At 34.9% G+C, this 25770-nt stretch overlaps 1 protein-coding gene across 6 annotated transcripts in view; it reads right to left on the minus strand.

The window, feature by feature from the left end:
• The window catches only part of DOCK7 (dedicator of cytokinesis 7), a 204838-nt gene that overhangs the window by 98086 nt on the left and 80982 nt on the right, over window positions 1-25770 (minus strand). For 5 of the 6 annotated variants that reach the window (XR_003002608.1, XM_024740388.1, XM_024740390.1 and 2 more), the window contains 5 exons: window positions 17060-17177; window positions 13768-13838; window positions 9860-9998; window positions 8813-8914; window positions 922-1008 (listed from right to left, as the gene is read on the minus strand). Coding sequence is in view for 5 of the 6 variants with exons in the window: in XM_024740388.1 (XP_024596156.1) it covers window positions 922-1008; window positions 8813-8914; window positions 9860-9998; window positions 13768-13838; window positions 17060-17177 (517 nt within the window). In the remaining variant the exon portion in view is untranslated. Of the gene's footprint in view, window positions 1-921; window positions 1009-8812; window positions 8915-9859; window positions 9999-13767; window positions 13839-17059; window positions 17178-25770 lie in introns of those variants that run through there. The other variant, XM_024740393.1, reaches the window with a different exon arrangement.

Consider the following 25770-nt stretch of genomic DNA (forward strand, 5'->3'; position numbering starts at 1 on the left):
TGCATTGTCTACCCTCTCTCTGTATGGTAAATGCCTACTCACCAATGAAACTCAGTTCCCAGCAAAACAAACAACTCTCTCTCTGTACTTGAAAGGATTTAGTTCATATATCTAACATAATACTAGTTTTATTATAATTATTTTTGCACTTCCCCCTATTTCACTGTAAGGTACTTTAAGGGCAGGCTCTTTCCTTCACAGGTAACAACGTCCCTGACCTCACAGAGTTTACAGTCTAATGGGGGAAAGAACCAATAAACAAAGGATATGAATGCATTTATATGTACACACACACACACATACACACACACAGTGAGAGAAAGCAAAAGTGCAAGAGCACGCAAGCGAAAATAAGCAGCAGTAAGGAGTGCAGGGTAAGACGATACAGAGTGATGGAGCTGCTATGTTTAAGAGTCACCAGCAAAGGCTTCTCTGAGGTAAGGAGAAGCCTTAATGAAGAGAAGTCAAATGAATGTGAGAAGGAAAAGCATTCCGGCTAAAGAAAGAGTAAATACAAAGGCTTTGAAAAGAGCTTGGCACATTCCAGAAATATAGTGAAAAATATGGTGATCCCTAAGAACCCTTTCCATTTGAAATATCTAAGTCTATGAGAAGTAAAACGAGCTGGATGATGGTTTTTCAACTCTAATTATTCTGCTATGTTCTAGAAACTTAGAAAAAAAAAATCACTTAATTTTCAAAATGAAGTCAATAACATTTTGAAAAGTAAAATATTTGCTTTTGTTCACATTAAATGATATTTTATTGATTCCTTTAAAAAGTAACTTCCAAACCTATACATTTTTAACTGATATATAGTCTCATAAATCTTATAGCAGACAAAACTGATTTAAGTTCTAGACAAAATGCTCAATTCATTTAAGTGAAATTTGATCACAAAAATTATTAAAACTCACTTACCTGTGTATGGATAGATGAAACAGCAACAACTTCAACATTAAAAACACCTTTGTGATTATCTACCCATTTCATGCCAGGTAGAGGAACCTACAAGATATTGAATACAATGACCACAGATGCTTAACTTGATTATGAATTCTGAAACAAATTTGAATTATGAAAAAAAATTACAATATCTCAATGAGAAAAAATATGTGGAAATATATTTTATGCACTACAAATAAATGTAGAACTTATATTTTGTTCTTATTACAAAAATCAATATGTTTCCTACAAGAGAAGTAAAAGGCTCAAGGAGCAAAAGGCAGAAAATATACACTCAAAATTCTATCTTCCCAGAAACATATACCTTTATATCATTCCAGATCTTCCCTTATGCACGTGTATTTTTAAATACACCCTTACATAGGTGATATATCAAACATATTATATTGGAACCTGTTTTTCACCTATTACATTGTGAATCTCTTTTCATGCCAATAAATTCACATCTACAATATCTTAATGGCTTAATAGTATCCTATTTTCTTTATTTTAAACACTTCTATTATGTTTTAATTGGGCTTTAAAATATTCATAAGCAAAGGAAGTCTATTGTTTTAAGGATTAGAAAACATTTTTTTCTGATATAAATTGTTAGCAGTGTTAATTAAAATCATATCACAAAAGTTATTTTTAAAAGGGAGTACATCAGTTCTCTCTATTCTTCCTGCTGAGTACAGCTAGAAACCCTGAACATGATACAGAAAATAAACATAAAGACTGAAAGGGGAGAGAAGGATGCAGACGGGCTAGGGACCTCAGGATACAAGGAACTATAAGGCAGTGTTTCCTGGGTTTTAGTTTTGCCTCATGTATCCTGGGCTAGCTGCTAGAGAAGCTGGCAACCCAGAATTGCCAAAAGAAACAGACAAAAAAAAAAAAAAAACTCCAGGAAAAGCCTGCTCCCTCTAGTCAAATGCAACAATTGCCCTAATCTGGCCAAACACAAGGAAATAAATCACAGTCCCATTCCACCTCCACAGGCTGAGTGAGGGGCCTAGGTGTCTACCCTCAGCTGGCTATAATGAAGTTCCTCAATCCCTAACCCACCCTCACAAATACTGTCTGGTATCATAGAAGACAGAGATGGGAACTGGTCCCAGTCCAGTGATAAAAAGTACCTCCACTAATTGTGGGGTTAGTAGAGGCCAACCAGGGAAAAGTAACAAGTTTCCCCCTCACCCTCACAGCCAGGGAGGTGTCAACTGAGGCCCGAAATCCTACCTCCACCCAATAATAAGCCACCCCCAACCCAACGCGGAGTGGGGAATGTGAATCTTTACCTCCACCTGGCAACAGGACCTCCCCCTACTGCTAAAACACAAGACTTATGTAAGATCTAGAGTCATAACATAATACCCAAAATGTTCGGGATATAACAAAAAATCACACATCATACCAAGAACCAGAAAAATGTCAACTTAAATGAGAAAAGACAATCAACAGACATCAATATTTAGATACTGGACAGATCTGACAAGGAGTTTAAAACAGCCATCAGGGGAAAAAAAAAGCTCCAAAAGCTATTACAAACACAGTGACACAAGCAAACACAAGCAAATGACAAAAATAGAAAGTCTCAGCAAAACAAACAACAATATATATATATACATATATAGGAAGATAGGATTTCTTTCCCATAGTTTTATATTGTTATTATATGAAGAAAATAAAACCAAATAAAGTAAGTTTCCTATTACAAAATTCAATACTAAGTAGGTAAGAAATTCAATATCTTTACTGAGGCAAATAATACAGGTATTGAAACTTTAAAAAAGAAACAAACGCTGGTGGAGGAAATTGAAACTACTCAGCACAAGAAAGAGTACTAGCTCTTTCAACCCAAAACACTCATTTTCAGCTTTAAAAAAAGGACATCCAAATAAAATGTGAACACATACTTCTTTAAAAACAGTCTGCAGCATCAATATCTTCTGGGCACTTGAAGAAATGTAAATAATCAAACCCCAGCCCAGACCTACCTCATCAGTAACTCTGGGAGTAAGGTTAAACAACTGGTGTTACTACAAACACTCCAGGTGATTTTGATGCATGCTAAAGTAAGAACTACTCTCTTAAAATAGTCTAACAAATAGTGTGGCAATAGGAATGGCATAATAGTAGCAGACACTTCTTTAGCACTTTTCATGTGCCTGGTACCATTCTAAATGTTCTACGTACGATTAATCATTCAGTCATCAACATAACCCAATTATTGTAGGCATTAATTATTCTCCTCAATTTACAGATAAGAAAATTCAGGCAGAGAGACTATCTTAATCAGCTCGGTTTGCCACAACAAAATGTCATATACTGGGTGGCTTAAATAACAGAAATTTATTTTCTCACAGTCTGAAGACTAGAAAAGTCCAATATCAAGGCACCACCATGGTCAGTTTCTGGTGAGAACCCCTTCCTAGCTTGAAGATGACCACCTTTCACTTTGTCCTCACACAGCCAAGAGAGCAAGCTCTCTGGTGTCTCTTCTTACAGAGCACTAATCCCAGCATGAGGGCCCAGCCTCATGACCTCATTTAACCTAATTACCTCCCAAAGGCCCCATCTCCAAATTCTATCACATTGGGGGTTAGAACAATTTAGTCCACAGCAGAATAAGAAACTCACCTGAGGTCAGTGGGAGCTGGGAGTGAAATCTTGGATATTATGTTATACTGCCTTTCAAAGGTATATGAGATTAGAAAAAAAATCAACAACAAAAAAACTTTCATAATCACACACCCCTTTGAGAGTTACATTTGGTATATATTTTCCAAACTATTTCCACCCAGTTGCTGATATATCTACATATTGAGTTTGGTTGTCACGACATTATTTGTTTGTTTTTATATTTTTATTACAAATGTCCCATTGGGATATTTAAATCTATATCACTCCTCTTAACTACTGTATCATTGTATGGCTGTACAAAAATGTAATTAAACAAACCCTTACTCGACATCCAGGTAATTTCCATTTTTTACTTTTTGCTAATACCAGTAATCCTGTAATTTTATTCTTTAAATTCATACAACAAATATTTACTGAAGTCTCTACACAGTTTTCTAGGTACTAGGGTTTCATGATAAACATAACATCTGCTCTCAGGGAGCTTACTACCCATTTCTTGTAGAAAAAAAGAAAATAAGAATTTCAGATAGTGATAAGTATTTAGTCAATAAAAATGGATTAAAAATGATAGACTGTATTAGCAGTGTGGAGGAAGGAAGGGTTGAAAATTCATGGAGTGAGGGAAAGCCCCTCTGAGGAAGTGCTATTTGAAATATATAATGAAATAAATATAATGAAAAGACTCCAGCCATGAGGAGATCAGGAAGAAGAAAGGCAAAATTCAAAGACTGACAGGCTGGAAAAAATTTGGAAGAAGCTGTAAGTACGGAACAAGGGGTATGGTGGTAGTAGAAGATGACGCTGCAGAAGTGGAAGAGCCCAGGTCTTTCAGAGATTTCCTGTAGGTCGCAGGAAAAAAGATCTAGATTGTATTCTAAGTACAATGACATTCCGAAGGAATGTTTTATTTTGATAATGAACACTAAATCTTAGTAATATAATGCTGAATGAAAAAAGCAAGTCTCAGAGGATTATTTATAGCATAATAACCTTTTCATTAAATTCATAAAATAAGCAAAGTAAACAATGTATTCTTTAGGCACATATATACCTCAATTAAAAAGTCGTTTTAGAGATTTCCCTGGTGGTGCAGTGGTTAAAAATCCGCCTGCCAATGCAGGGGACACGGGTTCAAGCCCTGGTCTCGGAAGATCCCACATGCCGCGGAGCAACTAAGCCGGTGCGCCACAACTGCTGAGCCTGTGCTCTAGAGCCCGTGAGCCACAACTACTGAGCCCGCGCGCCACAACTACAGAAGCCCGCACACCTAGAGCCCATGCTCCACAACAAGAGAAGTCACCACAATGAGAAGCGCGCGCACCGCAACGAAGGAGCAGCCTCCACTCTCCGCAACTAGAGAAAGCCTGCACGCAGCAACGAAGACCCAGCACAGCCAAAAATAAATAAATAAATTTATTTTTGAAAAAAAAAAGTAGCTTTACCGGGGGGGTGGGAGTGGGGGGTGATTGAGATTGGGAGATTGGGATTGACATATATACATTAACATGTATAAAATAGATAACCAATAAGAACCTGCTGTATAAAAAAATAATAAAATTAAATTAAAAAAATAAAAGATTCTATGGGAAAAAAACCTTACAGAAAAATGGTCTGAGGGTATCTCAGTCAACAAAATAAACGGCCTCTCACCCACTTTATTTCTGACCCACATAGGCTGAGATCACCAAGGAATTCTTTTCCTTACCATACAGACCATTTATACTCAGTTTTATTTTACCCCAACTCTGTAGTACTTTTTTTAAATCATTTTTTTCTCCCTAATATTTTACTTCTTTGCTTGTTAACATCTCTCTTTGCAGCTCTACGTTTCTTATTCTCAAAATCTGATTCCTGGCTCACCCCCCTGCCCCCACCTTCCCAGAAATGATTGGAAATACAGGTGTATAACCAACTCAGAAGATTTTTTTTTTTAAGTTCAGTACATGAAACCTCCAACCACATCTGGCCATTCCATTCCAGACATTTTGGTAGGTGTTGATTTACCCCTAATATTTTGATGTTTGTAATACACTAAATTCTCCATTAATCAGAATGGAATATTCTGGTTAAATTTCTAAAGAAGATACACTTTTTTTTTTTTTTTTTTTTTGCGGTACGCGGGCCTCTCACTGTTGTGGCCTCTCCCGTTGCGGAGCACAGGCTCCGGACGCGCAGGCTCAGCGGCCATGGCTCACGGGCCCAGCCGCTCCGCGGCATGTGGGATTTTCCCGGACCGGGGCACGAACCCGTGTCCCCTGCATCGGCAGGCGGACTCTCAACCACTGCACCACCAGGGAAGCCCAAGAAGATAAACTTTTTAATAAACTTTTGCTCTTGCTGGAAATAAAAAAAAGTAGTTTTAAGAGGCTAGTTTTCAAAACAATGTGAATGTACTTAATACCACAGAACTGTACACTTAAAAATAGTTAAAATGGTAAATTTTATGTTATGTATATTTTACCACAATTTTTTTTAAAGCCTAGCTTTTTGTAGTTAGAAGGAAAAGAGTATGGAATAAGGGAGGAGCACATAAGTGATGTAAACTATTGTCAGTGTTCTAGCTCTTGGTTGGGTGGTGGATTCATGAGTGTGTATTATATTATTAAATAAAATAACAAAAAATTGAAAAGTATAACTATCCTCAGGTGTAACCACTGTTAAGTTCAAAAATATCCTATATGCTGATCTTTGCACACCTATGCAAATAGAGATGATAAACTGCCATGCTAGTCTATATGTCAATCTTGTATGAATCTTGTAAGCATGAATCTGCTTCCTGGAGCCCAATAAACACTAATCCTGAAAAGCTGATGACACTGAACTGAGATAAATTCACTAGAATCACTCAGTTGAGGCATATTGGGGGCCAAGGATTTCCTCTCACCATAAAGTTCCAACAGTATTCAACAAGAATGAGTCCAGTTAGGGACATTTTACGTCTGAGATATCTACAGAACATCCTGGCAAAGACATCACTAGGCTTTTTAATTTACCAGACAAATAACTGGCAAGAAATGAGTGAGCAGAGATGCAGATTTAAGATTCATCAACTAGCAGTAGGAGTCAGGAGCATCTTGGTCCTCTTGTAAGTTATATACCACACCACTCTGAGAGTACTGTTCACAGAACTGCAGTCAGTGATCCTGCCTGGGAAGAGTGCTTACAGGTTCAGAGTGAAAAGAACATGAAAACTTAAGGGGGAAACACCAGAAAACCAAGAAAATGTGGTGTAACAAAGCCAACAAAGGTTCACCTTCCTTTTTACCCAGTTTTAAGAAGAAAATGATCCATTTATCACTGAAAATTACCGAGTGAAATATAATAAAGCAATCGTTCACTAGTTACAGAAATTAGTTTCTCAGTACCTAAGTGTGATTATATGGCAAGCTTCATATTCTAAGGTCCAAAGAACTGTTGAAGTTAACACATATCAGAAGTTCTCTGACTTTCTGAATCAAAGAGAGCTCAACCTCAACCAGGAAAGTGAATACAAAATTGCATTAAACAATGACCTATAAAAGTCAAATATTTAAATATTTATCTCTCACTTGCTTTAAATTAAGCACTAAAATTAATATATACTATGCTTTAAATATAATAATGATGCTAAGAATATATACTGTTCTTTTAATATAGTAATTAAAATATACAAAAGTTTAAGCACTTAATCAGGTGGTTTAATCTCACATATCGATCAGCCATACTATGTATCTATAGTCAAATCCAAATTATCACCATATTCTTTATATATGAACATACACGTTGTAGCTAGAAGAAAACCATCAGCCTCCCCCTTTAGAAAGCTGACCTTGAATCTGCAAATCAATTAAGAACAAATCCATAACGTCCATAAAATTATATTTTCTTTTAAAATATTTCCTTTTGGGGGTTTCCCTGGTGGCGCAGTGGTTGAGAGTCCACCTGCCGATGCAGGGGACACAGGTTCGTGCCCCGGTGCAGGAAAATCCCACATGCTGCGGAGCGGGTGGGCCCGTGAGCCATGGCCGCTGAGCCTGTGCGTCCGGAGCCTGTGCTCCTCAACGGGAAAGGCCACAACAGTGAGAGGCCCGCGTACCACAAAAAAAAAAAAAAAAATTTTCCTTTTGAAATACAATGCTACCCCTGACAGAAGACTAATTTATTTTACTGAAAAGATATGTTCCTGGAAAACTGAATGAAAGATTTGGGGGTTGGGGGGGTTCTGTCCTATTTCTTTCCTACGGTCTTTATTCATTCATTAACTGTCTACTATGAGCCAAGCACTATTCTAAGCACTGGTAGATACAGCAATGCATAAGAAAGACAAAGTCCTTAACCTCAAGGAGCTTATACTCTGTAGACAATAAACAGATAAACAAAGATATATGAACTATAAAGTCAGTGGTAAGTTTTTTTTTTTTTTGGCTGCGCCCCACGGCATGTGGGATCTTAGTTCCTGACCAGGGATTAAACCCAAGCCCCTGCAGTGGAAGTGCAGAGTCTTAACCACTGGACTGCCAGGGAATTCCCAGTGATAAGTATTATGAGGATAAACAAAGGGATAAAAAGCGGTGGAGGCTGCTACTTAAAACAAAGTAATTATAGATGACTTCTCTGAAGAGGGGATATTTGAGTGGATATCTGAATTAAATAAGAAGCAGGTCTTGTGATAGAGCATTGCCAGCAAAGGAAAGTACAAATGGCCTGAGAGGGGAATGTGCTCTTCATGTATGAGGGACAACAAAGGCGCTGTGCTATGTAGTCAGGGCAGAGTGACAGAGAATGGTGAGAAAGGAGGTCAGAGCAGTAGCCTTACATCGCCTTTTTTTTTTTTAATTAAAAACAATATAAATTTATTTGTGAAAACTTTTAAAGTTCTATAATGAAAAATAAATGCCACCAGGAGAACATTCACAAGACACATTTCAGATTAATGGTTACAAACAGTTGTAGTCAAAGCATTAAGAGACATTGGTAATCATCATGTAACCATTCTCTCAAAAGGCACTTTGGTTTTTGAACAGTGGCTACTGATTCTTGATTGAGATTTTCCCAATGTTTTTGTTTTTTTCAAGTCACATATGTCATCATAAAAGCTGCTAATGTCCCTTGGAAAATAATATTATTACTTCATTATATACATACTTAGAGAGAGAAGAAACAGCAAGTTTGAGAAAACTATCTTTGTAATGAAAAGCCCATTTCATTCAAACTGGAGAATTTCAATGTGAGAGAAACTGACCTCAGGAGACAGTACAGAATAAGCCTGTGGCGGTTTTTCCAGTGAGACCGGTAGGCAAAACTGCCCAGTCTTTAATCGTCCATTCTGAAGCATCGGTATCCACTTTTAAATAAAAGGAAACAATATTAATTTAAATATGTTTGTTATAAAAGTAATTACTTGGAAAATCTGTTTTAAGAACTTGGTATGAGCCAAATTCGTTTCCCATCACTAAACACCAAGGGGATTTAATTATCAGGTAATAATAATAGGTTTTCATAATTCCTCTAAAGAAGTTTCCCCAACAATATTTAAGGAGGATCCCCAAAACATTACCAACTAACTATGCAATACTTAAATCTATAGCAGGTCCTCATTATCCAAGGGAAAGTTGGTAATAGAAAGTAGAAAAGGCCACAAAGTGAAACAATTTTAAACTGGGGTAATAGTGTCAATGTAAATAGGGAAAGAAAGATTTGATTAGATAAGAATGTTGGAAACAAAACTAAGAAGTATGACATAAACTTATTTTCTTACATTTAGCAAAAATTCATGTCATAAGCTGAAGACAAAAGATATGTATCAAATGTTAGTTTTTCTCTTTTAGGTGAAAGCATGCCTTTCTGACAAAATTGTGGTAGCACACTGATGTATTCATCTTAGGTTTACTTTTGTAATTCAGTAGTAATGATTTTCAAAAAATACTCAGGCGTTTTAATTGCTTTAATTAAGACAATTAAAAAGGGTTTTAATTACCAAGGGTCTCTTTTAATCATTTTACGTTCAAACCATTTTCTTCCAAAGAACCCTTAAAACTGTTACATTTACACAGTACTGTTGGGTAAATATACAATAATCAGGACCAACACCTAAGTGTTTATACATGTTAGTTAGTTAATTAATGACACTGGTTAACTATATTGAGAATTTTCTTGTTATGATGATCCTTCCTAAAGAACATGGGGAATCAGATAAGGAATACTCAAATAATAATGAACACCAATTATCTTAAATATTGTTAATTATATTTAAGATCAAAGGGCTAAATATTTAACAAAATATACTTACCGTGTATCCAACAGGAGTTTCAAGAGGAGTATTTTGTTTTTGTTGACAACTAACATGATAAAAAGTAAAAAGCAAGTGATGATGGTCAGTTAAAGTAGCAGGGAGTTTAACCTTGATTTCTTCATGAAAATCAGGAGACCTTCATACAAAAACAAAACAAAACATCAATAGTCAGTAATGTGTTCAAAATAAACAATTATTGCATTTGTATGTTTGAGTAATTTTAAAATTAATTTCAGGATTCATGCTTAATTTTTCTTTTAGTCCAAAATATTTTTATTTCCAAGCTCTTAAGTAACTAACCCCTACTTCCAGATGAGGGAGCTGCCACTGTTTCTGAAATTTCTCATCCCATTTTTATTAATGGGTTGAGTAATCCTACTATTTGAAAATTCATTAATAATCACCACCTTGATGCTGAAATCTTCATTAGATTGGAAACTGTATAAGAGAAGAGACTAGGGCAAGGCTTTCTATATTTATAAACCAATTTGGATACATATTACATAGAAAAAAAATAATGAGCTTTTATAAGTGTATATCTTATAATCATACCATAGAAAAACATTTTTCTGTTATAGGAGTACAGCTTCATAGTAAGACTAAATTGTATTATCCTTTTGTTAAAAAAAAAAGAAAGAAAGAAGGAATTTTTAGACAACTTGGTATCAAGATGGGCTCTCTATGCAATGTCTTATATCTATCATTCCATTGCTAAAGAAATAAATGTTACCTAAACATGGACAGTTGTGTATTGACTGACAGCTTTACAAAAAAAAAAAGGACAAGGAAAAGAGAAAAAAGAAAAGAAAAAATCAGGGAATCCCCACAAATTGCAATGTGCCCCACCGTTTAGAAGGGCTCCCAGCTACTAAGGAATACAACAAATATCATATTTGATCAAACCAATGGCACTTGCATCTCAATATTCATTGAGAGTGGGCCCTAAGAGCATTTTTATAAGATAGCATGGCTGCTATTTATGATATAGACCTAAAAGGGATAGAACCTTAGCATCCCCATCTTCCATATTCAGTTAATATCTCTCTGTTGTACTCAATGAAAATACATCCAAACCATATAGTTCCAACTACCTTTAAAGTGAAGCCCATCCCACCAGTTAGGGATTTTTCTCTGATGCTAAATACGTCAAATATTCTTCCATCTCAAATAAGCCTCAAAAATGCTAACAGGTGTAGATATGATCACAGAAAAATTAAGCGGCATAAGGCTTTTAATACCCGTAAGAAAGGTAGCTAATGCTAGCCATCTGAGAATTTGATGACTTTGGTGAATAAAAGATGTTATATATCTTATTACTGATCTCACTAATCACCACTGAATTACGAGAAAGTTGAATTTACTAGTAATGTTAGACTGTATCATTTTAATTCTCCTAATGCTAAGAGCAACAAAATAAAGACCTAGCCACAAACTGAGATACTTTAGAAAATACAACCTTCTTTATAAATATCTTTTCTGGCTTCTAGTGCTTTAGTTCATTTCTTTCCTGAAATCATATTATGTAAAGGCTCTTATGGAAAATTAAACATCTACGAGTTATTCATCAACAAGTATTTTTAATTACCCACCATTAGGCTAAGCACTGTGTTACTTTTGTGGTGGTTTTAAAGATGAACACAAGAAAAATAACCCTCAAAAATATATAATTCAGTAGAAATATAAGTAAGACACACATATATCAATAGCTATGCTATAAAGCAGGGGTTGGCAAACTATGGCCACAGGCCAAATCCAGTCCACTACTTCATTTGTATAGCCTACCAACTAAAAATGATTCTTATATTTTTAAGTGCTTAAAAAAATTCAAAAGAATATTTCACTTGAGATATTAAATGAAATTCAAATTTCAGGGTCCATAAATAAAATTTTATTGGAAGACAGCCATGCCCATTTATTTGCAATTTACTGTACATGGCTAATTTTGCACTACAACAGCAAGGTTGAGTAGTTGCAAGAGACCAGATGGCACACAAGGCCTAAAATATATACTATTTGGCCCTTTTTAGAAAAGTTTGCCGACCCCTAGTGTACAGCATATAAGGTTAAGTGCTTCAAGAACAGAGCTGAATTGATTACTTCAAGTTTTAGATCAGGGAACTGTCATTTAGGAAGAGATATATGATATGGACCTTAAAGTATGAGTAGGAGTTCAATTAGAGGGAACCAGTATTACAACAGAAAAAAGATCCAAGAAAGGCCCAGAAACAGGACAGCACAAGATATGCTTGGTAATGAGGCAGAAATACAATCATCAAGATGTAAAAGATGATTGTATATTAGACAAAATAAGAAGGAAGGCAAGAATGTCTTACATTTTGAGTCAGAGCAACTTGAAAAATCGTAGTACGATTAATAAAAATAAAGAGTCAGACAGCGATTGGCTTAGGAAGAGAGTCGACAACAAATACATGGAAATTGAGAAGGCAGCAGGCACTCGAATGAATACGCCTAAAAGGCCACTGAAAATACACATCTGTATCTCAGAAAGAAGGTTATGAGAGAAAGTGAACAGTGCGAACAATCCACATAAATGTAAAAGTAGTAGTATTTTCATTGAATGTAACTCTGGAAATACATATAAGATTATTTAGGGAGAGAATATTATAGAAAAAGAAGGATAAAGGCAAAACTTTCGTATTTTGTGTGGAAGGCCTATGTTTTAAAGAAAAAGAAAAATTAGAATAATTACTATTAAAGTGTTCAAAGGGATAAAAGGAAACCAAGAGAGGGTCATAAAATAAACGTGAGAAAGAAAAGTTTTAAGGAGGGTAAGGAAAAACCATGCTACACAACAGCACTGAAGAAAGACTTTTTTTTAAGTATAGAAAACAAATTTTGTGGCAATAAGAGATGGAGCCAATGAAATAGAAGACTGATGATGCAAGAAAAGGAATAACTGATGGAGTCACATTCTGAAGAGCCTGGATAAGATCGTTTTGAGAGGAGAGATGAAAAGATCCACACTGAGGAAGGTGTGCGCCATTACCACCTTTGAAACAGAGGAAAGGCAGATCTGCATGGAGACAATTTGAGGTGAAGAGCACAGAAGTTGATAGATCTCAAGTTAGATGGTCTCAATCAACTTCATAAAGTAGGAACACTAGAATTAAAGCAAATAGAAAAGAAGTAGGAGCTAGAGAAAGGGGAAGAAAAGCTTAAAATAGCTACTGCCAAATGGGAGAGAAGGTAAAAAAGTGACGACAAAAAAATTTACCAAAGAACAGAGGGGCCAAAAGAAGATAAAATGTGATAAAGTAAATTACTGTAGCCCCATCATATGATAAAATAACATCAATTTGTGGCAGCCCTGATTGGCACAATTTTGTGTTTTTTCTCCAATAGCATTCGATAATCAAAACAAAAGAAGGGGGAGAGGGAGGTGAAGGAGGGGGAAGGGGAGGGAGGGCAGGAGGAAGAGGAGGAGGGGAAAAAAAGCAGAAGTTAAAGGTTATCCAGAGTTAACAATCAATTCCCAAAGAAGTAAAAGGGAAAGTCACTGAGTCGAAGATTTATTGGATGTTGCACCAATTTAACTGACAATTGAGTGCAAGCTTAGTAAAGAGTTAAGTAAAACTACAAAGTGTCAGGTGAAAATAACAGGGAAAGACCAAAGGACCAGAGGCCATAAAGATAATCAATAACAATATAATAAAAATGAAAGGATCAGAGAATTTGACAGAAAAGATGTTTTGTGCATAAAGTCTTATATTTGAGATGTCTACGGAGAGAATGTGCATCTACAGGTTGAAAATTATAACTCTGATGTCAGCTGTCTTGAATTTGCACATCCAGTGCAGCAAAGCATTTGGTAAACACACTAACGTGAGTGCTAACAATGCCACTGAGAAGTGAGAAACTTTGAAAGAAATATTTGAATTCAGTACCTGTTATGATATACTACGGCTGTATAGGCTTCCTTTGAAAATTCTGAACAGCTAGATTTACCAAAGATTACCTGTAACAAATAACAGCATGTTGAAACTTTGTTGTAATAAATGCTGGATGTTTCAAATCTATGTAAGAATTTGTCTGATTTAATATCTGAGAACAATGGGCAAAATAAGCCCAATGAAGAACAATGTGCCTATACGTTCAATTGCTTAACTGTAAATTTCTTTTCAACTATAGACCCATCTGACATTCAAACATTCAAAAAGTTTCTATCCATTATATTTATATCTATTGGGCAATAAGGTACATTTCTTTCCTTTTTCTTAAAGAAGGTAAAGAATTCATTTTAAAATCTAGATGTAGCACATCATTTGGAATTTACATAAGAAATATGATCCTAGAATGGTGGCATATATCTACTATATAAATTGGTGGATTCTCCACTAAAACAAGTCATTCTGAATGTCAAATATAAATTATTTATAAATGATATTAAAATACCCTAATTTAGGTCAAGCTATGTACCCTTTAACTTCCAGTACTCCCTGCAAGCTACTCTACAATGGAAGAGGAGCTCCATTCTTATATTCTTACTTATGTGTTTGTTTTTTTCAAATCCACCACATTAAAAAAAAAATACACTACTACTACAATACTTTGGAGAAGGTTTAGAGGTAAAATAATTCAGTCTTGTATATCTGCCTCTCGAATTCTACCAAGCAATACTACGGTTAATTAGGGCAGCAGATTACATAAATGGCTTAATGATGTCAAGGTCATAGCTATGATTACTATGTGACAGGCTTACAATGTTATCTAGTCATAGATTAAACTTCTAAGTCTGGCCAGTCATCTCTACACATGCATGAATAGGTATGTGGACATGTCATCACACTTCTATCACACAACTGGTAAAACAACTCAAAGTTTACTCCTTATACAAAGGGGTTAAGTTGCACCATCCTTAAATAAAAAGAACGTAACAGATATCTGTGTTTCTTTTTGCAACATTTCAAGCAGGTCCTTTTATTTTAAGGGTATGCAAAAGTATAATAATTATGAGTCTCCTGTATATGTCTAATTTCATCAATTTCTAAGACTACCTTACTATGTTTTTATAAAAATGCTGTTCCAGTGCCAAAATTATGAAGTTTATGATTTTATCATATCAACATTGTATGATCAAAAAATTATCTTAAGATTCATTTGGACAGTCTTCATTTTTAAAAAAAATAAGCAAATATAATGTGTCTGTGTTTATACACTATTTCAAACCAGCCACTCACATAAACATAAAAGCATTATATTTTCATATCACTAATAATACACAAGAGAAAGGAATGCAGTACCTTGTTTTCCCTCTGAGAAGCTATTGTTTTTCAAAAAGTAACTTATTTTCATAACATGCAATGATATGAAGTGAAAAGTGTTCCTTTGACCATTTAACATGTATTTTTAATCATTCATCAACATAGACTGAGCAACAATTATGCCAAGCACTATGATAGGCAAGATACAGATATGAGTAAGACATGGTCCTTGCCCTCAAGTAGCTCACAGTCTAGTGGCTGAGATAAAGAAACAAGCATATAACCATAAAATGAAACAGCCCATAAAAAAAGTGAGAAGACACTAAGGTGGCACCAAATGAAGGAGTGGTATAACTGCCAATATGGCTGGACGCAGCTGGGGCTCTGTAGAGGAGGCTATATGTATGCTAAGACAAGGAAGAGTTTGTTAGGCAAAAAGTAAAAACAAATTATTTTACATATACTACATTTGTCATAAGCTCAAATTCATATGGCCATTCACATATAGGATAACAGAGCCATCTATTTTCACAATCCAGCATCTTTTCATTGACTATGATTAGTACATTCATTCCTTCGGCAAACATGAAGAGCTAGTAAAAAGCATGAAATGCTCATTCCAAACCTCAAAAATAAATTCTACATTTATTGAACAAATATTTATTCAGCATGTATTGCATGCAAGGATCTGGAACAGCTGCCATAGAATACAAAGATGAATAATTTGTGCTTGCTGCTATCAAGATCTATAAATGTTGATGAAACTGAGGCTACAGTGGAAAGGAAAATATATAGTTTTCTTAGTAAATATTGTAGAAAATCAAAAGAACTTGATTCAAATGACTGCCATAGAAGGCTAAAATAAAACTCTGTAAACAGTGCACCTGTTCTTAGCGCATTTTCATTCCACTAGGGTTCTTTCAGAGGTTGAACATCTACAGTGATAGATGTGCTCCTACTCCGTAAATTGAAAATCTACTTTCATGGAACCTGAATTTACTAGTGTCCCACAAATCCTAAATGACAATGTGGGCAGTCAAGAACCTCCCCAATCTAGCCTCAATCTACTATTCCTGACTTATCTTGCATGGCTCTGGCTCACTGGCCACTCACCACTCTACCTCTGTTGAAGGACATTCTCCAACTTGAATTGCTCTCCTTTCCCCACAGTCTAGACAGATCCACTGCTATGAACATTTTAACCACCTTTGAGGCATTCTCTCCTTCCTCTGAACACCTATACCTTTGAAACCCTATACTACCAATCTTCTAATAATTAGCACATACCCTGGTTACCAATATTGGCTGCAAAATGTAATCCCTTGGGGAGATTTAAAAATACTGATATCTGCCTGGTATCCCACCCCAGAGATTATAATGTAATTGGAATGGGATTGTCTGGGCATTGGTATTTTTAAAAGCTCCCCAAGTGAGTGTAAAATGCAGCCAAAGTTAAGAACTACTGCCAGAGTTTCTCAACAAAGATGGTAAGAACCATGCAAATTAGAATCACCTGGGGGGCATTTTCAAACTATACCACAACCCCATAATACTACCCACCACTTTCCACCTCCCTTACCTGGCCTTTCATTCTAAAGGCGGGGAATCAGGATCACAGATGGAAGAGTAGAGAAGAGGTATCTGCTCTGGTAAGAGTACCCTAGGTAATTCTGATCTGGCCCTCTTCTGAAGTTCATTATTTTAAAATTTTATGTATTCTGAATATCCTCTAGATTATGTCTTATTCATCTTTGTATCACTGGGAGTGCCTAGCATATACCAAGTCCTCAATAAATAAGACTTCAAATAAACCCATTACTACCTGTACAGGAAGTAATGAAGTCAGAAATTTTGTTTGCAAGATCACATTCATTTCCAGTTCAGAGCTGCCAACCAAGTGATTACCTTCCCTGCCCCAAAAAAGGTCTATTTGAACTGTATGTGAAGAATAGGAAATGTAAAGAACATTTCTTACCGGCATGGCATTGCTAGGATCCTCCCCATACATAAACTGGACTTTAACTGTTATATTTCTGGCAGAACCTTGACGGTTGGCAAAATTGAGACTCTGAGGGTATATGTAGAGAAGGTTTCTGTGAAGGCAAGAGTATACATGATAGTGAATACATATCTAAAAACACTATGTATCACTACTACACACCACAAAAGAAACAGATGAACAAATATTGAATTATTAGCATTTGCTAGACACTATGCTATTTTCACATACAATGTTTGATTTGATCCTTAGAGCAGTCATTCAAACAGACAGCAATCAAATATACCCCCCTTTTGCAGATAAACTGAGGCCCAGAAAAGTTAAGAGATTTTCACATACAATCAAATAAGTGGCAAAGCCGAAATGAGAATACAGTTCAGTCAGACTTAAAAATGCATGTTCTTTCCTCTAGAAGAGGCTACTGGGAAATAAACAAGTATGAACAGAAACATTATTAAGAAGTTAAAAGACAGTTCTAATATTATCTTAGTTTCTCCAAGCAGATATAAATAGGATGACATTTAGAAATCAGGCTTTTTGTATAAATGTGATCAAGGTTTTAAGAGGTATAATATTCTACATTATTATTCAAAAACACATATGATAATACGGTACGTATAACAGTATTAGGTAGTTACTATGAGAAAATCACATACTACTCTACAATTATTTGGCTTCATGTCCAGTTGCATCTTACACAGCTTTAATAGTCCCTGCTGCCAACACAGAGATGAGAAATAATTGAAGGAAAGGCACCAAAAGAGAGGGCTTAAAAAAAAAAGAAAAAAAGACTGAGAGTTACTTTACCTGAAAACTAGTGTTTGCTCAGAGCTGATGAACAAGACTTCAAGCATAATAAAACCCTCCTCATCAACTGCTAGGACAATGAAAATAGGTCTAAATTTTCTAGAAGGTGGTAGAGCAATATAGGAATTTTAAATGAACATACCCTTTGACCCAACAAACCCACCTCTAGTCTAAGGAGAGAACTGCACATACATACAAATGGGTGTGTTCAAAGAAATGCAAGACATTTTTTATATTAGGAAATAATTATAAAGAAACATGTTCATCAGTACTGGACTAATTAATTAAATTAAGATATATTAAAAGAAGAATACATTTCAGAGTCCCAAAAAATGACAATATGCAGCAGTATTTATTAATGCAGAAAGAGATACCCAGCATGTTGGATGAAAAAAAGGTTGCAGGGCAGGATGTATAGTGGCATTAACCTACTTACGGAAAACTGTGAAGAAATAATGGCTGAAAACTTCTCTAATCTGAGGAAGGAAAGAGACATCCAGATCCAGGAAATTCAGAGAGTTCCAAATAAGATGAACTCAAAGAGACCCACACCAAGGCACATTATTATTAAAATGTCAAAAGTTAAAAACAAGAAGATAAAAAGAGGTAAAATATATCACACATCTAATGGCACGGAAATACCTATAAACAAGACCATTTCAAAACAATGCTGTGTCGTGAGAGAAGTATGCAGAAGCTATGGGAGGAACAGACAGGTACTTAGTTGATCATGGAGAAGTCTTTTCATCTACTCCCTTTGCAATTTATTTGTTGAAGAATTATTGATATTTTTGTGTAGATTTTTCCAGAGGCTGGATTTTACTAACTGCACACTGTAGTGACATTTAACATGTTCCTCTGTGTTTTCTATGAATTGAGAGTTGAATCTAGAGCCTTGGTCAAATTTTGGTGGCAAGATCACTTCATAAATGGTACTGTGTCCTTCTATCAGGAGGAAAATGTTTGGTTGTTGTTTCATTTTTTGTGCAATTAGTAGACAATGATGACCAATGCCTAAATCCATTAACTCATTAAGGATTACCAAAAGGTGATATTCTATCATCGCTTCTTTATTTAACAGCTGGAATATGTCTATGAAGAGCACTTTTCCTTATCTACTATTTGCTTTGCCAGTGAGCCATTATATGAGAGGCAAGAATAAATGCTTGATTCTTTTCCATTAGCTGCCAGTTTTCAAAATAATCAGTTGGTACATTACATTCCTCTAAAAGGGATCAATTTTGTCTTTTTTTTACAGCATCACTTATAAACTCATGGACCAAACATATTAACGGGTTTCAATATTTTGCAGTTATTATCTTTATTGGTGTTCAAATTGTACCATCTTTGGCAGGTGGAAAGGTCGATTCAAACTGGCTCGTGATTCCTTTTGATTCAGTCATAATAGTCTTTAACGTCTTCTTACTATCTGTTACGAGAAGACCTTCCAGGCTCTTCTTGTACACTTTCTTCCCAAACCTGGAATCAGCCATTTCTCCAAGGAGCTGGTGTTTTTGAATGGGTAATGTTTTTCCAGGCCACTCATTGTGGGTTATTCATTGTATCTAGGCCTTTTAAAGTTGAAAGAGTTAGGGGAAAATGCTTTTAACATGAAATATATCCTGAGTTCATAGTGATAATCCAAATTCAAATTCAAGAATACAAGGTTTTTATTTATTCTTTTCTATCTTGCACCTACATATCATTTTTCCTGTGCTGAGAACCATTCTCAAGGACATCAACTATGAGAGAACTAAAATATCACTTAATTACTCTCATTGTGTATTATTCCAGCAAAGGAGTCTTAAGGAACTTGAAGATTATGTGGTCATCCAGAAGAGGATGAGCCTACAAAGACTGATAAGGCACCCACAAAGAAACAGAAGGAAAACCATGGAAGTACAGTGGCAAGGAAGCCCAAGGAAGAAATTACAAGCAGAATTATGAGTTAAGTGTCAAATGCTATTCACAGACCAAATAAGGTAAGAAATGAAAAATGTCAACTGAATTTAGCAACTTCAAAGTCACTGGAAATCTCAGGCTGAAAACAGACAAAAGTAGGTTTAAAGAGTAAGTAGGAGGTAAGAAAATGAAATAAGTGAAATTCTGAAGAGTGTAGCTGAGAATGGGAGAAAGATAATGCAATAGTTGGAGACAGAACATAGGGATTTGGGAAGCTTTTTAAGATTGGAAAGGTTTAAGTTTGATTAAATCCTAATGAAAAGAATTTGGTTGAGACAGAGTTTGCATACACTAGAACAAGAATGTAATGATTCCTGAAATGGTGGGAGAGAACAGGATCCAAAGCACATGATAACAGATCGGCCTTTATGATGTTTATAGTGCCCCATTGTGACATTTATTGAGTATGCAGTATACTAGATACTGAGAATATAGAGATAAAAGACAAAGTTCTTGACTTCATAGAACTCACAGTCTGGAGGGAGAACAAGACAGGCATACTTGCAGTATGATAAATGCTATGAACATAGAATGTCACTGGGGCCCACAAGAGGACTTGAAACTAAAGAATCTGCCCATAAATTTCAGTGAGAAAATTTCAAGTACGATAGACACGCAAAACACACAGAAAAGCAAAACACATCATGCCGTCCCCCACCCCTCAATTTCTGCATTTGGATTACTACTGTTTTAGCTTTGTGGATATGGACATAACTGGCCCCTTCCCATCTTTCGAGTCTTAGAAAGCCTCACTTTACCTCCCCACATAACATCACTTTGTTATCCCATTCACAACTCTTAAATAATCTGCTTAAGATAATCCTAAATTATCTTGTTTGTTTGTACATTATTTCTTGTTTATGTATCTCCTTAAATAAAGCCCAAATTCCATGAGGGCAAGGACCTTACGAATCTAGTTAACTGCTCTATTTCCAATGCCTAGAATAGTTCCTCATATGAATAAATGATTGATTGAATGAATGAATGAATAGTACAGAACTCACATAATATTTTAGTTACTTAACTCTTCTGGAGTTTGAATTTTCATATGAAATGCGAATTAACTGAACATTAAGCTATGCTTGATTTCTAATATAAGCAATACAATTTTAAATTCAACTTGTCTATGAAGGTGAAAGGCATGCATTTAGCCTAGACTCTTTTTCATTTGACTGCTAACTCCACTAATAAATTTCCACATAAACCCAGTAAGTCTTTACCGTGCATTTATAATACTCCTTCAGAGGAATTTTAAATCAGCAGAGAGAAGGTAGATCAATGAAAAGTGTTGAGTTGCTGAGATAGCTGACTGACCTTTTTTAAGGCTGAATTCATATTTCACCACTTCCTCAAAATAAATTCCAGATTAAATCAAAGTTTTAAATAATAAAAATAAAACCATACAAGTACTAGAAAACCTTTAAAGAGACCATATTTTATAGGTGACGAAGGCATTTCTGAGCATGAGCCACAAAAAAATCATAAAAGACAAATTTTAAAGCCTCTACAGAGCAGGGGATACCATAAACACAAGTGGAAGACAAAGGACAAATTGGAAGAACACTGTTTGCTACACACATGACAAAGAGTTAGTATCCATCACATGTGAATACTTCCTAAAATTATTCAGAAAGAGACAAACAAAAAAGGGGTGGGGAGTTTGATGGGGGGAGGGAGACTCAGATAATTCTCAGGTAATTCACAAAGAGAGCAAGACAGACAGCAAAATAAACTAGATATATGTGCCTACTAGGTTTATCAATATTTTTTGTCTTTGTCAATTTAAAGCATTGGTAAAAATTCATGGGAAAAGAGGAACTCTCATATACTCTTGGTAGGGATATAAATTGGCACAATTCTTTTAAAGGATAATCTGACAGGAGAAATCTACTTTGAAAGTTAACATCTATGAACTTATCATATGAAAATATTTATACACAAATATAAACACCTTTTCTATGCATATTGTTTGTAATCAAAAAATTACAAGCAACTGAAATGATCATTGACAGGCAGATGATTAAATTAAGGTGCATCCATATAATAAAAGATTGTGTAGCCATTTAAAAGGATATGGTATAGGCACTCATATGAAAGTAAATTTTAAAATGTTATGGTCTTGAATCAATTTATATATATAACACAAGCTATATATAACACACTCCCATTTGTGTTAAAAAAAAAAAAATTACATTTAGGTAGTCATCCAAGGGAACTGGTATGATAGACCCCAAAATGTTAATAGGGAAGAGTCAGGACTTTTATTTTTTATAGGTTTTTCAAATATCTGAGTTTCCACGATAAATACTTTCAACATAACAAATTAACATTTATTAATAGTGAACATGAGAAAAAAGCTAAGATAAACAAAATGATTCCTTCGAAAGTCACTCATCTTCTGGACCTCTGCTGTCCAATACTATGGTCTAGTGAGACTACAGAGTACTTGATGTGTACCTGTTCTAACTGAGATATCCTGAAAGTATAAAATACATACTAGATTTGGATTAAACAAAACATACTATTAAAATTAATTTCACTTGTTTCTTTTCAGTTTTTTACACATATAGCTCACACTATATTTCCATTGGACAGTGCTGTTCTGGACAAAGAGAGGAAAAGGGAGCTAACGTATTGATATTACTCTGGCATTATTCTTTAGTTACTATAAATATTTCTATTTATAAATATGCTTTTCTCAGTTACTTTTAGAATCTTTCTACCGAATATATTAATTCAAAAACAAATGACCACAGTTTAAAAGGAAGAAATTACGAGTGATACTATATTCAACAGACCCCAAATGCCTTGTGTTTTATTTGGAACTCAAATCTCCATAAGATTGCACAACCTGGGGGAGGATAAGGGACTTTGCTTTGCTTGGAACTTAAACAAAGCTCCCAAATGTCCTAAAATTCTATGCAGCTAAGAAATTTTGTATATTAGTTCTTTGAAACTAGGAATTCTTAAATTAGGTCTTAATTTTGCTTAGTTTCTTATTTTCTTTGGCATAAAAATTTTAAGTTTTTATAACATTACTGGTTACATCTTATCAGAGTTCTATTTAAACAGGCACAAGTTCAAGCAAAGATTAGATTCTGCCTTTAACAATGTGTACTCAGACAGGGGGCATTAAAAGGTAGATGTAAAAATCATTTACAAAATTACTACTTTCATTACATTTCCCATGTTAACACTCTTCCACAGCTTATAATTAGGCAAATTATTTATTTTAATTATATTAAATAACATCTCAAACTATGGTAAGAAAAAAAATTATCCAGATATTTCTACCCAGAGACAATATACTATAAACCAAGAATATGCAACCACTGCCTCTAATCTATCTTTTTGTGTTACATGTGAGGAAATATATAAATTGTGCAAAAAGTGTCAATACTCCAGCAGAGTAACCAAATAGAAGGAAATTCCTTCACACAGCCTTTCTTTGGTATTAGTGTCCAGTTACTTTCATGCACTGGAAGGGACTACTTTTCAAATTCCTTTCTCTGAAAAGAACCTCCTATATCAAAAAGGTGTATCTATTATATGCAAATTTTGTGTTTGAAAAACTCCCATGTTAAGACTTTATCATTATCTTACTCATTCAATAAAAATGTATGGTTTCTCCAGCATGTTAGGCATTGTACTAAAGTGCTATACAGGATATAAATTTAAAACAGATATAGATCTTACCAATGAACAGCTTATAGTACAATAGAGACAAGAAGCTGGCCCATCTCCATTCCCCCTCAACTAGAAAATGGATGAAATATCAGGGTCAATAGTTTTAAGCCAGAAAAGTAGACAGTTTAGTTAGGAGAAGTTTCGAAATATGCCCTTCAGGACCAATGATCACAACACTAACATATCTCTTTTAAAAAGAGGGAGGAAATTCAAATTTCTTCATTAGTTCAACATACACTTCTATAATTCCATAACATGTACCAGTGGTAAATGTAAGATGAAAATGAAGAATAAGGAAAAATATTTTGTTTTTCTTCTTCATTAGTGGAAGTATTAGTATATTTTTATCTACTTGCATTCTATATTTCTCTTACAAACAGAAGTATTTATGTGGTTCTGTATTGGACACTTAGAAAAAGTATACACAGGCTAATAAACAAAAGACATAATTCCTTGTACTTCTCAAGGTCCAAGAGACCAAACTCAGAAAACCCAGACTCTAGCAAAACTCCCCAATTTATGTCATCTTAACATAAGACTAGATAATATTTACCAATAAAATAGTACAGCAATATTACATAAGTGCATTGCCTTTTTAATTACAAAAGAATACTAATACATAATACTGTGTAATGTTTACTAAACACTAGGTAGTGCTCTAAGTGCTTTAAAATATTTTTAGTCTTTATATAACTCTATAGAGTAGGTATTATCTTCACTTGATAGACAAGAAAACAGAGGTCAGAAAAGCTAAGTAATTTCACAGAGCTGAAGAACAGCACAGCCAGGGTTCCAATTCATCCAGTCTCTCTCCAGAATCAAACTCTTAGCCACTGTGGTTTATGACATCTACTGCAACTCTTCTATCCAAAAGCCCTTAATCCTAAATCATCAAAAGAAAGGGTCTCTGTTTTACTCCAGGAAGAAGCATTTCTAAGAATAAATTTGGAAATGATAAATTTTGTAAAGTTTTGCTTGATAATTTACCATTTAAACTGAAATTCATTATGTTAAAACTTTTCCCTTTGCAAAAGAGCTATTGCATTTATGAAAAATTTCATTTAGATAGGGCTAATCACACACACATACACACACACAAATTAAAAGGTAATTTCATGGACATAATAACTAACATTTTGAGTACTTCCTATTTGCCAGACACTGTTCTAAGTACTTTATACATATTACTTCTTTTGCTTCTCCTTAAGTATGTACTAAAAAAAAATACCCAACTTACAGAAGAGGAGACTGAGGTGTGGGAAGGTTAAGTAACTTATCTAAGGCAGGATAGCTAGATCTGGCTTCTGGACCAGACCATAATCTGATTCCAAAGACCACACTCTTAACAATTTTACTATATTAATTTGTCAAGATAAGGCATTTTAAAAGTATTTATTATTTTCTCAAAAATAGTTCTTAATATGAACACTCAAGAAAAATAATCACTTATAATTTAACTGAAACATTTAGTATTTTTCCTTTTAACACTAAGTTAGAAGCACAGGGGAACATTATTTTTAATCATACTATTAATTTTTTGGTTTTGTTAAATTTAGATCATGAATATTGTTACCAAGCACACAAACTTTAGAAAAACTTATAATGGGCAAATAGTTTCTGACATTGTAAGTATTGGGTTGGCCAAAAAGTGCCTTTGGTTCATTAAAAAAAAATAAAAGACACATTCTTCATTTTCACCAAGAACTTTATTGAACAATGTATTCACTCTTTTGTTCCACTACCTTCTGCCATTTTTAGGTAACTTCATAATTCCATCTTCCCAACTTTTTACCTTTTTGAGTGAAGAACTGTTCCAGGTGCCCTTTACACTCTTCCAGGGGATTGAAATTTTTTCCATTAAGAGAATTCTGTAAAGACCGAAATAAATGGAAATCCGAAGGTGCAATGTCTGGTGAACACGGTGGATGAATCAGAACCCCCCAGCCAAGCTTAACAGTTTTTGCCTGGTCATCAAAGAAACATACAGTCTTGCATTATCCTGATGGAAGATTATGCGTTTTCTGTTGACTAATTCTGGATGCTTTTTGTTGAGTGCTGCTTTCAGTTGGTCTAACTGGGAGCAGTACTTGCTGGAGTTAATCGTTTGGTTTTCCGGAAGGAGCTCATAATAGAGGATTCCCTTCCAATCCCACCATACACACAACATCACCTTCTTTGGATGAAGACCAGCCTTTGCTGTGGTTGGTAGTGGTTTATTTCGCTTGTCCCAT

This window comes from Neophocaena asiaeorientalis, unplaced genomic scaffold (genome assembly GCF_003031525.2).
Source record: "Neophocaena asiaeorientalis asiaeorientalis breed wild unplaced genomic scaffold, Neophocaena_asiaeorientalis_V1.1 scaffold581, whole genome shotgun sequence".
In the NCBI taxonomy this organism is placed as follows: Eukaryota; Metazoa; Chordata; class Mammalia; order Artiodactyla; family Phocoenidae; genus Neophocaena; species Neophocaena asiaeorientalis.